General features: G+C 44.2%; 1 protein-coding gene across 5 annotated transcripts in view; it reads left to right on the top strand.

The window, feature by feature from the left end:
- CDH13 (cadherin 13) overlaps positions 1–16,859 on the top strand; it is a 1,454,811-nt gene that overhangs the window by 1,081,678 nt on the left and 356,274 nt on the right. For all 5 annotated transcript variants that reach the window (XM_053609618.1, XM_053609625.1, XM_053609630.1 and 2 more), the window contains one exon: positions 6,642–6,786. In XM_053609618.1, the coding sequence (XP_053465593.1) occupies positions 6,642–6,786 (145 nt within the window). The remainder of the gene's footprint in view (positions 1–6,641; positions 6,787–16,859) is intronic.

The following is a 16,859-nucleotide window of genomic DNA, read 5'->3' on the forward strand; positions in this document are numbered from 1 at the left end:
TAAAAAACTAGCTGGGCATCACAGCCTGGGGTCCCAGATACTTGGGAGGCTGAGGCAAGAGGATCTCCTGAGCCCAAGAGTTTGAGGTTCCTGTGAGCTATGATGCCACAGCACTCTACCCAGTGCAACAGAGTGAGACTCTGTCTCAAAAAAGAAAAAAAAAAAAAAAAGAGGTATTTCCTCTTCAAAAAAGACTTGATGTGATCAGTGTCACATGGGTGCCTGTTACGTACCAGACCCAGGATTGGCTGCCCCACCCCTGCCTTCATGGGGCCAGATAGTGATCAGAGAGGCAGGCATTAACCCAATTACTGTACAAATAAACAATTTCATGTTACAGAAAGTGTTATAAAGGAAGGACGCTGGTCCCATGTGAGTATAAGCCAGGGACACCTTAGCTAGTCTGGAGGGACCAGGAGGATCTCTTTAAAATCTGGGTGAGCTCTGAAGGATGAGCAGAGGAACGTGGCGCTATAACTAGGTTGCCGCACTTGGTGGGAGGGTCATAGATGGAAACCCCTGTGTCAGGGAATGTGATGTGTTGGAAGACCTGAGGAAAGATGGGCTTGGCTGGGTAATAAAGAACAAGGGGGATTTCCCGTAACACAGAATGACTTTTGGAAAGTGGGCAGGAGCCAAATTATAGAAAGACTGTTCAGAGCAAAGGCATTTGCTGTTCATCCTAAGAATGATGAGAAACTACCAGAAAGTATCCATGAAGGGGGAGCATAAATACACAAAAACTTTACAAAGATACCCTGGAAGCCATAGAGAGAGTAAATTATGGCAGGCAGCCATGTGGGAGACTCATTCGGAGCCTTGTGGAGGGGCCCTGGTAAGAGGTGACAGAGGTTAATCTCACAAGGTGGGGGTGAGGGATGTGGAGAGAAGACGGTGCGTTCAGAACACAGAACAAGCAGGCTGGACAGGGCTTACTGACCACATGGCTGGGAAGGAGAGAAGGTTTCGCTTCAGGAACAGGAGGACTTATGAGTTTCTTGCTCAGACCACCCTCTAGACAACATTCAGTGCATTTATCATACCTCCTAGTTGCTCAAAAATCCTTGCCTCAAATAATGACATTTAAAAATATTTTGATTGAATTATCATAAATGTGAAATAATTCTGTCCTCATTAGCCAAGGCTAAAGCTGGTCCCTGGAAAACTGGAGGATAATATTTGGGTTAAATTTCAGCACCAGCTTTGCATCAGATACGTCCGAGTAGTATACTTAATCTATCCTAGAAGTCTCTCATTAATACAGAAATGAAGGTGCAGAGAGATGGGTGGCTTGCTCAGAGCGCAGGTCCAGTGCAGGGGGAGAATTTAATATCACTGAATCCAGGAGCAGTGTTCTCTCCACAGCTCCCAGAAGCCTCCATGCAGGCCTCTCACGCCCACTACTGCCACAGAGGCTTCTGGGCTCTCCGTCTATCTCCCAAGAGTGCTGAGTAAACCTCCAGCACCAGGATCTCTCCAAGTGCTGGTTTCTATGTAAATTTCTAAAGAATCTAAATTTATAACAAATTTCCCCTGGATGATGACCCATAGCCCCTATAATAACAACGCTTGATGAAGTCACCCCTCCCAGGATGGGGGAATAATGCCGCCGTGTTGGAGTGCAAAACTCACACTCAGACTGAGGAGGTTCAGGGCCCGCAACCCTCACTTACTGTTCTCTGCGACCTCTCCATTTCACTTTGCTTTCTGCAACACTTCACTTTTCAATTAATAAGCAACTCTCTCCTACCTATTTGCCATTTGATACCTTCTCAGAATGTGATGAGGAAAAATGTGCTTCTTAAGCAATCGTCAGGTGCAGTTGAAGATTAGAAGAAGACAGGAAAAACTGCTATTTATGAGAGATGTGTGCATGTGGCTACATCTATGTGTTTTATTGTGTATGACATGCATGTAAGTATGTGCGTGTGCATCCGTGTGTGTGTGTGTGCACATGAAAAGTCTCCCTACACAGATCCCCAGACAACATCCACTTCGCCTCACCTGTATACTTGGGGTTGACAAATAAGTCCAAGAGCCGTGCTGAGGCGAGTGGGCAGGTGGCCTCGGCCTTCTCTTTAGAGCTTCCTTTCCTGTTTCTGAACCTGGGAGTGCCATTCTCAAATTCTGCAAACCCCTTGGACTTCCATCTCCACCATGTCCCAGTATAGCACTGCTCCTAGGGTAATGTGTTCCAGAATTCCCTAGAAATGTTGTTAAAATGGCTCAGTGGGACTAACTAGGCAAGGCCAGGAGTCTGCAATCTAACCAGCTCCCGTGGGACTCCAGTGCTGCAGGTGGGGGTGGGAGGGCTGAATGAACTTTGAATAGAAAGGAGCTAGAACATGTACCTCAGAAGGTGATCAAACGTATAGATGGTCAGAGTTCAGGCCAGAAGCCCTGGAATAAGTTAGCGCATTAGATACAGCCTTGGACAACTTGTCTAGCTGTCATTTATTGAGTGTCCCCTCTTGTTCTGGCTCCATCGTAGAGATTTTTATTAACATGCCTTACATGTCTTTATTCCCAGGTAAGTTAATCATTGGAACTAAGAGCAGAAGCTCCTCAAGTCTGAGGAGATGGTGTGGAAACGGGCATTGAGGGGCTGGGCGGCTCCCATCTCCTTTGAGCAATTATTCCACTGCCTTCTGCCAGCAGCTCCTGGGTGTTCTTCTCAGGGGCGGTTCTGCTAAGTGCCAGCTCACTTCAAGCACAAAGACGGAACGTGTGATAACGCCTCCCTTTGGGTGCAGTCCAGCTTCTTTTGTTTTGGGAGCCCCACACACAGCCATTTGACTCTATCATGTAATTCAAAGGAGATAAACCTTGCTCCAGTCTTTTCCAACTAAGGATTTGTGTGTTTTGGGTATTTTAATTAGGAAGAAAGAAGGAAGGTGACAATGCCCCTTGAATGTTTATTTTCTGGAGGTAAATTTCTGCCAGAATTTAAAAGCCTACCTTCAGAAAGTTTGGCATTTGGTAATTGTGGGTCTGACCTTGTAGGAGAACAGTTATGAAAACTCTTGGGAATGTTGGATTTCTTTACAGTAAACAATTGGTCAAGGGTGGCGCCTGTGGCTCAGTCCGAAAGGCGCCGGCCCCATATACCGAGGGTGGCGGGTTCAAACCCGGCCCCGGCCAAACTGCAACCACAAAATAGCCGGGCGTTGTGGTGGGCGCCTGTAGTCCCAGCTACTCTGGAGGCTGAGGCAAGAGAATCGCTTAAGCCCAGGAGTTGGAGATTGCTGTGAGCTGTGTGAGGCCACGGCACTCTACCGAGGGCCATAAAGTGAGACTCCGTCTCTACAAAAAAAAAAAAAAAAACAATTGGTCAGAAGAGGCTGTGCTTACTAACAGCTTTTTCACACACATGCTTAATTCTCACTGACATTATCACCATGATGGTTTTAGAACTATCTGCACCTCAGTGAAGCGCTGTCATTTGTCTTATTTATTCAGGCCATTGTGCTTCCTTGAAGCATGGCAGCCTTCCCTTCCTCATCTCTGCCTTCCCAGCAATGCAGAGGAAGCTCAGTCTTCACTCCTCACATGGGCTCAAGTTTCTATATGCAGAGAATCCTGTATGGGAATGAACCTTAACATACCCCATTTGGAGTTGAGTTGAGCCCTAATTCTCATGTAAGCCATTCCTGGCTCCGGAATGAACACCAACTCTGTCCCAACCTCAGCTCATTTATTCTTGCAATATTCCTGCTGTTTAGAACCCTTCCCAGGCGTGTTCCCAGGGCTCTCTGTTTTCTTGGCTTTTAAGTCTCAGCTGGAATATGTTCTCAGCAATAAGATTTTCTCAGACATTTTATCTCAGATAGATGTTGGCTTCCCTCACACCTGCGCTTCTTGGCCATGCTTCAGCCTGATCTCTGCAGTGATGGGTGTGTGACATGGTATCCACCAGCCACATGTGGCCACTGAGCACTTTGACACACATTTAGTTTGACCAGAGAACTGAGATTCAGATTTCAAAAGCCACACATGGCCGGCAGCTGCTAGTGCTGGATGGTGCAGAGTTAACCCATGACCCTATCTCATGTTCTTCAAGGCCCTCATCTTGAGCTGAAATTGTCTTGTTTATATATATATATATGTTTTTCTTGTCCATTGCCTATCTCTGCAGGCTGCAGTATCTTTTTCATTAACCACTGCCCACCCAACGTTCAGCACAATGACTGATGTGTAGTGAGGCCTCATAGAATTTTCATTAAATTAGCTTTAAAATGAGGAAATTCCACTTAACAGCGTTTTGTTATTTTTGTAGAGACTATTCCCAAAGTCTTGGTTTCTGTTGATATTATTCTCCACTAAAAAGTCAGAGTCAACTCTGGATAGTTTTGTAACATAAAATATCATCAGGTTGTCTATTTGTGTAGTTTTTGGAGATTTAGCTCAGTATTTTGCATATTCATGACCAACTGTATCTCCATAGGGTCTTTCTATTATGTTGAGATGGATCTGAAGTCTCTTCTTCCAAGTATCAACATATTTATATATTTGGCAGATACGATTTCTGATCCGCTATCCTACCTGTGGCTTATGATAATGGCCGAGTCTTGTAGAAGCTGAAGATTTGTTATCCTTAGACATAGATTTTTTTGTTGATTTAAAGTCAAGTCCTTAGCTATTTTGGGAATACAAAAAGCTAGACCTTTGTTATTACATGAAATTGGCCCCAACACTTCATTTTGATTGATTTACTTTGTTAGCAGTATTCTCATAATAGCTCAAAAAAAAAAAAAAAGCATAAAAGTCCATTTTCTGTAAAGTTTCCTTTGTGTGAAAATGTTAGAAGGCTCTATCCACTATTTTTTTTTCTTGATTAAGTTAATTTTTCCTTGCCGTATTTTATCAGGCCCTGGAAACCAAAGGGAGTATGTGTGTGAATTTACTAGTGAAACAATGATATAACATTAAAGAAAAAATGAAACAAAAAATTCCTCTACCCACACAAACCTGGTTTCATTTTGCTTACTGCCTTCTAATTCTGTTCACATTCATATGTTGCACAGGTATATACATGCTGTTTTATAGATTTTAAGTCAATATTTTCAGTAGATCAACAGATTTTATAATCATTTGATGGCTGTATTCTAACATGTTGTTACTCAAATAGTTTTTCAACTAGTCCCCTTCCACTGGACATTTAAAGGGATGCCAGTGTAATTTTATTATTAGAAGTATCACTGCAACATATATTTTCATGTATATAATGCAACTCATCTCAAATAGGATTGGACGTACTTACTAAATGGAACAAAGTATACAAGTTTTTCATGACTCGTGTTGAATTTTGCCAAGCTCCTTTCAAAAAGGGTCATACAGTTTTACCATGCCATCAGGTAGGGATATAACTGGACTGATTTGTAGGAAGAATGTTTCTCTTTCATTTTCCTAATTTGGGCTAGTTTTTATAGTAATACTCATAACAGTAGCAACAATAGCTGCTGGTAATATTCTTGAGATACATTATGTGGTAGGCCTTCCATTCAATGCTTTAGTGGTTAAAAATGTGAGTTCTGGAGGCAGACTTCCCAAGGTCAAATCCACCCCTTAACCTCTATTTGCGTCCGTTTCCTTGTCTGTCACTTGGTTCCTAGAGTCATTGTAAGGATCAAGTGAGTTAATAGGGCATAGAGTCTAAGTAAACACAAGATGATTGTTGGTATTATTTTCCCAGTCATGGATGTTGTTATTAACCCCATTTTACAGATGAGCAAACTGAGATACTGAGTGCCCAAGGTCACACAGATGGTGAAGAGTTGTGCTGGGATTCTAAATGCAGATGCCCTTTTCTGACCAAAATACTCTGTCACCTCCTATGCAGAGATCTCCACTTATATCCAAGAAGAAGTGTGACGGTCAGCCCTGAGTTAAATCAAGGCTGAATTAGGCACAGACAATGAGAACATCAGGTTGCTATGATTCACTAGAAATGCCATGCCACAAACCCTTGTTTCCAGGACAAATAATAAACTGTGTTTTATACTGCCTTTTCCAGTGAGATCTGAAGGTAGTTCTATATAGAACTGTTTCATGGCATTGTGAAATCCTCCTGATATAAAATAGGCATAACAGGCCTGGTCGACAGGAATCCCCAGGCCTCTTTCAGGCCCCTGCAGATGCTGTTGCTTGCTGTGGGAAGGCCCTCTACGAATCCTCACCAGCTGGAATTTCTCCCGAGCATTGCCATGAACACTGTTGGTTATCTCTTAATGTACTCACTTTATAACTGCTTAGTCAATTATTTTTATTAGCATAATGTTATTTTTAAGCATAATGATACTGGAAAAGCAGAAACAACATAAGCACATTTGTTCAGCTATGGCTGATTGCAAATTTTGTTTTGGTTTTTCTTTCTTTTATCTTTTTTTTAACGTTCTTTGCAGATTTGATGAGTTCATTGTACATTTACGGAAGGGCATCTAACATGAACGCATCTTTGCGTTTTATTCTGGAATGTTTTAGTTTCTATTCTGGTTCCAGTAACTATTCACCAAGACCAAAGTCTGAATATTGCCAAGGGCTCATAAAATAGCTGATATGACACGTGTTCCCCAGAGAACGTGATTTCACTTTTCACAGTGGATTAATGCCTTCTTTCTCCCCCAATCTCTCTGCTCAAATAGCTCTTTGTGGAGACCACCGATGTCAACGGCAAAACGCTCGAGGGGCCAGTGCCGCTGGAAGTCATCGTGATTGATCAGAATGACAACAGGCCCATCTTTCGGGAAGGGCCCTACGTCGGCCACGTCATGGAAGGGTCACCCACAGGTATGTCAAGTCGGCTTGCCACTGGTGTAAGGCTGGGAAGGTGGCGCACATGTTCTTTAGAGATTGGGGAGACTGTTCTATTGCTGTTTCAACTTGTTGGTGCGCATCAACATCGTCGCATTACCCCCCCCACCACCATATTAACAGTAACACTATAGCGGCAGCTGCATTACACTCAAACAAATAAGTAAAGTAGTCTCTCAGCAGAGACCAGACGGGAGACGGAAGCCTGAGGATTGCTTTGACCGTTTTGTTCCCCCGTCACTGAATTGATGGGATGTATCAATGACTGGTAGATACAGGAGGCTCTGGAAGTGTTGTCACGGTAACCTTCTCAGATGACCAGGTGGATAATTGTATGTGAGATGCCTAAATCCTCCCTTCAGCTTCCAGGAGGTGGGTCCCTATACACTTCTCTAGATCTTCTGGGGCAGGAGCTACCCTCTCCCTTCCCAGCTTCTGTAGTCTGTAACAGTGAGAGCGAATTCCCTGCACTGAAGGGTGTCTGGGGGCAGAGAAGTGGTAACAGGCTGGAGGGAAGGAGAGAACGCAGGTGAGGGTAGGTCAGGTCACTTCAGGGCGGCTCCTCTCAGTAGGAGAGATGGCTTCTGGTGAGGGAGAGCCTGGAATTTGAGTTTGATGTTTACAGAAACATCGTAACATGCGGATGCACCAAACAAGTTAGGAGAACCCATAGGGAAAATCATTAAAGAGGCCAGAGTTTAAGCAGAATGGAAGAATGATTCCTGGTTTTGTCTGTGGTACCCCGTCCCTGTATATGAGTGACTAGAATTTGGAAGGGCCAGAAAAGTCTTCTAAATGTAAATGACGCTGGTAAAAGGCAGCTGTGAGCAGGCAGGTCTCTGTCTATTATGTGTGTGTACGATCAGACAGTCCCCGCTCTTCCTCCTGCACTGCCCTTCCTGAAGGTTTAGGAAAGAATATTGGATTTTATTGCTTTATATATGTATCATACTTTCGAAGAAAAATAGACTTTTTATGTGCCTTGAATTTCTTAAATACACAACTATTCAGTTAGGGATAGATGCTTTTCCAGCAAAACATAAACCACCTCCAATATCTGTTTGTGATTAGCATTATCCCCTAAAAATACGTGAAGACTGGGACGTGTGTGTGGCGTAGGTTCTTCAGGCTCTGCAGAATTTGTTCTGATTCATTGTTTTCATTTTTAGCACCCTCTGAGTTTCACTACAGAGCAGGTATTGAAATGAAATCCGTCAAATTGAGGTCAAGAATATGGAAATGTTGCAAAAAACTTTCAGACAAAAGGCCACTTTATTCCGTAGGCTCCTGTAAGAGAGTTGAGGCACGGTGGCTCCTGAAGCATTTGGGAGGACCGTGGGATTTGGGGAAAGGAGCCTCCTTTCTACCCAAAACCCTTGCAAGTTATAGAAACCAACACTGGCTATAAAAATGAACACCTCTCCTGTTTCCATAATTTGCTGCGTCAGTGTGGCTCACAGAATCCTATGTGTTGAGACATTGTACAGCACCCACTTTGTAGAGGGGGACACTGACCCTGGGAAGAGTTCAGTGACTTTTCCTGGTTCACACAAATGCGAGATCCAGGACCGCGTTTGGGATTCAACCTGTATGATCTTCATGTCACGTATCCCTTCAACCGTGCCACACGTTTCCTGGTAAAAACAGCCATTGGACTAGTGTATCTCTGAGTTGAGCCCTTACATGTGCTACGAGCTTTACATCAGCATGTTTTACATCACATACCAGTTTTATATCATCCCGGTACCACGTCCTCCTCTGAGAGGTAGATGTCACCATCTTTATCTCACAGTGGGGAAAACTGAACATCAAAGCGGTCTGGAAATTGGCCCAAAGTCACAAGGCTGGTGGAGGAGACAGGATCAGTGTCCCTACCTCTGGTTTGAACATTCAATGGATGGCTCTTCCCTCTGTGGATGGAATCCTGCCACATCTGCCTCAGTTCTCTGGTCAAATTCCCACCAGACCTGCTCTGGCACATGCTCAGAAGACTGGCCCAGACCCATGCCCCACAGTCCACGTCTGTGTGAGCTGTAAGAAACCCACCAGGTCTCTTCTCCTGCTCCTGGGGTTGGCACCGTGGATGACTGGCAGGCCTTGCCATGGGAGGTGTTTGTGCAGGGCTGTCAGGGGAGCAGGTTTAGGTCCTGACGGAAGATGATTGCAGTGTAATGTGATCTGTTGCTCAGTATGTAGGGCTAAGGAGGGTCCAACATGGAAATGCTCTCCTTCTTCTGAGCCCAAATAACCAGGGAAAGCTTCATGGGGTGTGACCTTTACAGCTCACCACACCCTGTGTTCAGACGTACCTGGTTCGTGGGTTAACCATCTGTTGTTACCATCTTGAAACTCTCAAGTGTTGAGTGTGGGGCTCCTTTTCACATTGTACTGAGCCCTACGAATTATGCAGCAGGCCCTGCACACAGCAGTGTAGCCTACAGCTCAGCTCCTTCTTAAGATGAGACCTTGGGCAAGTTTATTGATCCTTCTAGAAGCCTCAACTGCCTTTTCTGTAGTGGAGGCTGAATATCACAGAATTTTGTGTTTCGCCCAGTGCTTAGAACGTAATAAATGTTCAGGAAATGCCTTTATATCATGAATACCATGACTATTATTTTTGTCCCGGCAAAGTACCCTTTAGCAAAGGTAAAGCAAAAGAGACTCATAATATGTGTGAAAGAGAATTCATCTCCCAACAAACCCAAACATCATTTTCAGGTTCCCGTGTATTTGAATCCCCTCAGGACCAATCCATCACACAAGAAGGTCACCCATATTTATCTGCGTGTGCAGACAGGAAACTATTCCCAGCTGCTCAGCACTAAACTCCAGGGTATTGTTTCAGGGAATCATTCTTGGATGAAGGAAGATCAACAGAAAATAATAGTCTTTGAACTTTGCAGATCACGAGCTGTTCCCTTTGCAGAGACACAGGCATTGATTTATGGGCCGGCCACATCTCTGTACTCAGCTGGTGTTTTCTGGATGCTTGGGATGTCTTAGGACAAGCCGAGACCTCCTGAGTGTGAGGACACAGCTTGGATTCCTGAAGTTGCCACAGGGCACTCGTCCCCACAGTGGCTTACTGACACCAGTTCACAGTGGTTTGCCACCAGCCATCCCCTTGGCACCTTTGAGAAGAGCTGGCCATGAGGAAGGGCATGCCAGCTCCCCCAAGATGACCCTGAGATGGGCATTCAGGCCTGTGCTTTACCTTAGAGGTACAGGGACACCAGGTACAGAATGGGACAGGAGAGGGAAGATAGCCAACTCGAGGCACAGTATCAACTCAGCCCCAGGGTGGGCAGCTGAAGCTTATCCTTCTGAGGGAGCTTTAGAAAATGACTCAAATACACCACTGGAGTTATCTCAGCCAAGGGACCAGGTAGCTGGGCTGGGTATCCCCTTAAGCCTGATGATAGACATTGGATGACAGCTGTCCCCAGAGCACTTTAATTTCCAGACCCTTCAGCCAGCTGTGAGCAAACGCAATCTGGGACCCCATAGCCAGAGCACTTCAGGAGGTCTGGGCCTCCGGTAAGATCAAGAGCTGGCCATGGGGTTGGCCCACTGGGCTCTTCCTCCACGCTTTTAGCCACCCTGCCTGGCACTCCCCACCCTGGACAGGTAGGGCAGCTTGGAAAGATGTCGGTGGATAGAGGTCGTGGGAGGGTGGAATTAGTTCCTAACCTGCCAGACTGAGAGAGATGAGCGTGGTATTTACCTGGGAGTATGTATTCTGAGTCACAAGAGGTGCACATAACTTAAGGTCACATGCAGACGCTTCTTAAAGCTGTTGAAGACAAGCAGACATTAGCAGTTACATCCTCGTCTTCTAATTTTGCAGAAGCCCCATCATTTGCCCTCTCTTTCTTCCTCCCTTGCTTCCCTTGTGGTTTTTCATCCAGTACTCATCCTGAGTACCTGCTCTGTGCTGACCCTATTCTGATCTCTGAATCGGCAGCCGTGGACCCGACAGGCACTGCTCATACCCTCCTAGTATTCACAGCCAAGACGAAGGACAGGCAAAAATAAATCACGATCAGAATTGCAGTGAATGCTGCAATGCAGCCAGGCAGGTGCTTATCTCAGGAGGGGCCAGATCTCATCTCCTGTGAGAGGAGCCCCCTCTGCATGGGGGATGGGAGAGAAGTAAGGGGGTTGTCTTTTATTTTTACTCTGGTGCCCACCTGAGTGCCTCTTCAAGACATACTTACTTTAAACAAGTCCAACCAGGCCAGACCTGAGGAAAAACAACCGATCAAGTGGCCTGTGGGACAAAAGGTCTCAAGAGCTCAGCTTTGCTGAGAAGCTGCTACTTTCCAAAACAGCTTGAACTCAATAAAGATGGCTGTGATGTTTGATAGCTGAGGTTTGACACCTAGCTCAGTAAAAGTCTTCGGTTTGTTGGTATGGCCTAGTAGGAAAGTTCCTTTTCTGGTGACTTCTTTAATTTCTTTATTCATGGCCGTCATTGCGATGCAGACTGTGAGATTTCCTTTTGCTGGTGTTTGAACTTTTAACTGTCCTAGCCAATCCCACGTGCCATTTTGTTTGCTTCTTTTCTTAAGGAGATAGATCTTAAAAAATAAATAAATAAAGCAATTCCATTTTTTTAAGTGAAACAGAATGCAGTCAAACCCCCCACCACCACCACCAAACACACACATGCACACACCCCAACCCTGCCGTCCAGAGATGAGCAGGGCTGACATTTCCATGAGCATCATTCCAGGTGCTCCTGGGGCCGCGCTGCATGGAGAGAGGCAGGGGCATAGTTTGCAGAAATGTAACTCTACAAGCTTTGCTGTAAATCATTCTCTCCGCTCCACAGGGTCCTATGGACATTTTTGTAAATCGATAAGCATCAGGCTACATCATTGTTTTAAACAGCGAGTGCCTGGATCTGCCATCATCTACTTAACCAATCCCCTATTGATTTAAGTTGTTTTCACTTTTGTACACTTATAATCAATTCTGCAGGGGAGAACTCATCTCTTCCCACGTGTGTGACAATTTCTTTAGGATAAATTCTTCTGAGCGGGATTGATGGGCAAGAGGATATGCCTTATTACATTCTGATTCATATTGATGCTTGTAACCAGAGGATTTGGTTCTGTATCCTGGCTAAGCTCATGCGCGCATTAGGAGTACCATAGTCTCTCTTTTCTCCCACGAGTGTACCGGTGTATATTTGTGTTTGTTTCCCTGCATCATACTTAATACCTGCAAGTTTTGTGGCCATTGCCACATCTGTAGATTGTGGACTGCTTTGCTGTGGAGCCCTCTCTGGGAGCAGTGTTTGAGGCAAAGGCCTGCAGGTGTTAGCCCTTTCCCTCCAGTCCCCACCTGAGGCTCAGCCCAGGAGTGATTCCCAGGAATAGATGTCATTAACATGCCACGAGCCCTTGAGATCAGAGCAGACGGCACTGACTTATAGTAAAATCACATCAGCACAGACAACCATAAAACAAATCTTATGAAAGAATTACGTAATCCAATCAGAAGTAATCCAATCACTTCCCAAGGGGAAGATTTAGAAATAAGTGATACGAAAAGTGTTACCTGCACTTCACTAGCTATTCACTCCACCTGGTCATTCAAGAAATTGAATCTTCACCACGTTGTTCCTAACTTGTCCTAAGTTCCTCCAGGTGAGATCTCACGTAGCCTTGGCACCAAGCCCATCAACTCCTTGTCAGAGCCCCCTGGATTCTCCTTCCTCCATGCCCTATCCCCTCTCTTGTGGGCACCACTGCAGTAGGACCCACTCCTGCTGGTTTACTTTGGTTTTCAGGATACCAAAGGGTCTGGTGAGTAAGGAGAGAATCCCTTATCCCCTTTGTACCCAGCCAGTGCAACTGTGTGTCTTAATGTCAACACAAGTGACTTCAGAAACAACTCTTACCACTTTTATGTGTAGCCTTTTCTCCCCCTAAATTCCCATTTACATCTAGGGGCTAGAGATCAATTCAGAATCAGACACCCCTTGTTTCCTGAATCTCTCTCCTCTCTGCCTGTGAAGTCTGATGCCCAGGCCAGGCTGTGGGTGTGTCCACAGCCAGTTCCCTATGCTCACACCACTCACATTAGACCTCTGATTTTAGGGTGAACTGGAGGGATGTGGCCCTCAGGCTTATAGTGATCACTTTCTTATAAAAAGACATGTTTGGGAACCCTGCTGGCTAATTTTTTAAGAAAATATAGATGTATATAGGTTCAAACCGGGAACCATCTTTCCATCACTCTGCATATGGGAGACAGAAGGATTTGTGGCAGAAATATTTTTAAAAATAAACTTGGAAATTAAAATATTAATTATATGAATTAAAATACAATAGTAGTTTAAAGTAGATGTAGGGTAAAGGAACCTCAGTAGCTTCAGAAACTTAGGGACCACTCCACAATCTTTTGAAAAACAAATCTAACAGGAATTTCTAGCAAAAATGGAAATTGGGTGACAGTTGACAGCGGCAAAGAAAAAGTGAAAAAGTCTTTGAGTTTCTCTAACACAGAGCATGATCCCCAGTGCCACTGGAACATTCCCTGACTCCTAAGGAGTCGCTCTGACCAGTCTAGCAATTTCTGGTGTGACAACTGAGTAAAACAGAGTGCCAGATACACCATGGCATTAAACAGTTATAATTTCAGGGAAACCCTTATTTCAAATTAGTTCCTTATGGCCATTTCACTCATCAAATATTTAAGGCACAGCATCCATTAGCCAGATAACAGTCTAGTGCCAAAGATATAGCATAGCAAGGATCACTCCGGACTTTTACATCTCATGTTAACAACAAAAAGAATAAACAAGATAATTTAAGTCCTTTGAATAAGCTGAGTCTAGTGAGAGCAGAGGAGCCCACCAGGTAAAGGTATCGATCAAGGAATTTCAGGCAGAGGGACAGAAGTGTAGAAGTCTAAGACAGGAATGACTGGAAGGAGAGGCAGAGAAGAGACAGGTTGTCTGGAATTCTCTTACATTCCCAAGAGTAGGGAGATAGGCAAGGGCAAGTTCATATAGGGCAGGTGTCAACCAACTATGCACCATGGGCCAAATCTGTCCTACTGCCTGTTTTTTTTTTAAATAAAGTTTTATTGGAATGCAGACAGGCCCATTCATTTCCACACTGACCAAGGCAGCTTTCACACTATGCTGTCCAAACTGGGAAGCTGAAACAGAAACTATGTATCTCACAAAGCCCAAAATACCTACTACCTGATCTTTCTGGTTTAGAGCACCAGAAGTTTGATTGCATTTTAAATGTAGTAGGAAGCCCATGGGTGGTTTTAAGTGGCTATATCTGATTTTACTGTTAAAAAAGAAAGACACATGCTACTCAGTGGAGAATGGAAGGAGGACATTTCAACATCCTGGGCACGAGAGGACCATGGGATGGATGGGGCAGGGGGGAGGGGGCAACAGTGGAGACTGAGGGAAAAGGTCATGTATAATTTTTGTGGCAAGCCTGTGACAAATGGGGAAATACTAAATATTGACTCGTTTTATGATACCAGCTTACTGTCATTGATGCTGTGTGTATGGAATTACTGTAAAACTGTAAACCTTAATAGGTTTATAAATTTCCCTCAAGTATGAATTGGATTCTACCTTCAGTGTCCCTTCTCAGTCATAAGCTTGAGGCCAGGGGGATCATACTGTTTCCTTTCATCCCTCTATTTCCAACAGTGAGCAGAGTTCCAGGCACATGGTTGCCACCTAATAAATTCCATGGAATGAATAAATGGCCCCAAATGGCAGAAAGCCTGGATCACTATCAATCCCCCATTTTATTCAATTATTAAATACATGTCGTCTTTATTGGCAATGCATTCATTCTCCAGCAGATATCTCTAGAGTGCCTACCCTGTACCAGACACACTGCTGCCTGGTAAGGGTGGGGGGCTGCCTCACCACCACCCCCAGGACAACAGGCTGCGGAGAGCATCTCACTTGGATTGAGGGGCAGAGTTGACACCTGCCCTGGCATGATCACCAGTGTATTTTTCTAGCATGATTCTGTACTGGATACTGGTCTAGGTTCTATGCTAATCTTTCCACATAATCTTTATACATGTCTTAAAGTTGAGGAAAGAGACACAGGGAGGTCAAGTTGTTTCCCACGGTCACACAGCTAGTGAAGGATGAAAGCTTGGATTTAAACTCAGACCTGTATGACTCTAATTCCTGTGCTCGCTCACTTCCTCCCCACCCACGGGATCCACTGTCCTTTAGCCACTTCACCCACTATGACGTTAGCAGCACTCCAGACGTTGCTACCCTTAGTCTGGAGATTTCCTTGCACACGTGTGGGTCAGCGTGTTTGTGTAAATGTTTTTGTCTATGCATGTATGTGTTTGTGTATGTTTGTGTGTGTGTGTAGATGAGAGACAGAGAGAATAACACGAAACATCAACCTTCTTTCATCATTTCACATCCGCCTGGCTTCTCTTCCTTATTAGTGGTGACTTTCTCAAACAGAGCCAGATTCTCCCCCTAGTGGAGGCTGGGAGATGCTCAAGGAGAACTCCCGAAGATACAGAAAACATGTTGTGCCACCCATAAATCAAGACAGTCTGCAAATGTCAGAAAAGATTTATAATCAGCAGAGAGCTTGATAAACCAGCTTTTGCTGCAGCACAGTGCTCCGAGGCTACCATCCCTTCTGAGAATAGTCTGGAGCCTCTGCTTCCATTTATCTCCACAAATACCTTTGAGTCACTTCACCTTTATATATGTATACACGTATAGTGGATTTTTCTAAAGCCCTGAGTAATTTATGTATGGAACTGTCTCCCTTCTTAAGCAAACAGAGGCGATTCAATATGCTAAGTTCAATGGGAAGAGAGCATGTAAAATCCCTTTAAAGTATATGTTTTATAAAATATAGGTCATGAGTTGAGTTTTCCTGTATAAAAGAAAAAATTTTAATAGACTTACAACTTTCTTACTTTAATTATGGATGCATGTTTCAAAAACCAAGTAGAGTACCCAAAGCTATTTTATTATTCAGAAGACTGGTTCTTTTCAAAGATTTCTCAAAAGTTTGGCTTAGGGAATTTTCGTGTTTTCTTTCTTGTTCTGGTTTTCTACTTTGCTTTAGAGTCTCTCCTTGTCTTTATCTGCTGTGTTTCTGGTTTCTCACAGGTTGCCAGGGTGGAAGCCTTCCTCTGGGTTGTGGTTGGGTGTTTCTTCAGTTGGGCTCTCTGTCCTTAGGAAAGGGCTCTCTGCTCAGAATGTGCAGGACTTTACAGACCTGTCCCCTTGGTCCATCGGAACCCCAGTCCACAACCTGCTTTGCTGTTTTCTCTGCTTCTCTTCTCACTTGTGAAATTTTGCCCTCTCTCTAGCCGAGGACATTGTATGCTTGCTGGTTCACACTAAAGTCTTAAGCCAGGGTGAGGGGCGATGACTCAAACAGTAACATATATGTCTATGTATGTGCAAAGCTGCTCGTGGGCTGAGGTTCTGATGGGCCAAGAGAACAGGTCTCTCCAGAATTATTTTAGGTAAGACAATAATGACCTTAAGTCTTATTTAACTCACTGTTACATTGGAGTCTCTATATCTATAGCCAAATCTAATGACAACTGGCATATTCAGTGTAACTCAACCAATGAGCATTAAAGCCCAATCTGACTATGAGCCATGCTTTTTGGCCACTGTGCTACACTGCTTGAGACATTCAAACTCCTCTGCATGCATTTCATGCTACAAGTTTTAGGATGGTAATCAGAAAATTGAGTCTTTATTAGAACAGAAATGGTCTTTGTCTCCTCCATTGTCTGAGAGTTCTTTCCAGAAAGCATTCTGAGGTCTCTTTGTCATTAGACATTTTTATTAGATTAAAAAAAATACCCAATGCCTTACAATGAAAACTTCCTTAGAATTATTGTTTTGATTTTCTACTATCACTTGACTTTCAGGACAAAGCCCAGTAATAGTGACCTGAACATAACCAATACTGCTTGTCACTGTGTGGCTGCCGTTTATGTCAATGTGCTGACCTCACAATTTTAAACATGTCCAAGGGCCAGAGAGAGAAGGG

Source organism: Nycticebus coucang, chromosome 2 (assembly GCF_027406575.1).
Source record: "Nycticebus coucang isolate mNycCou1 chromosome 2, mNycCou1.pri, whole genome shotgun sequence".
NCBI lineage: Eukaryota > Metazoa > Chordata > Mammalia > Primates > Lorisidae > Nycticebus > Nycticebus coucang.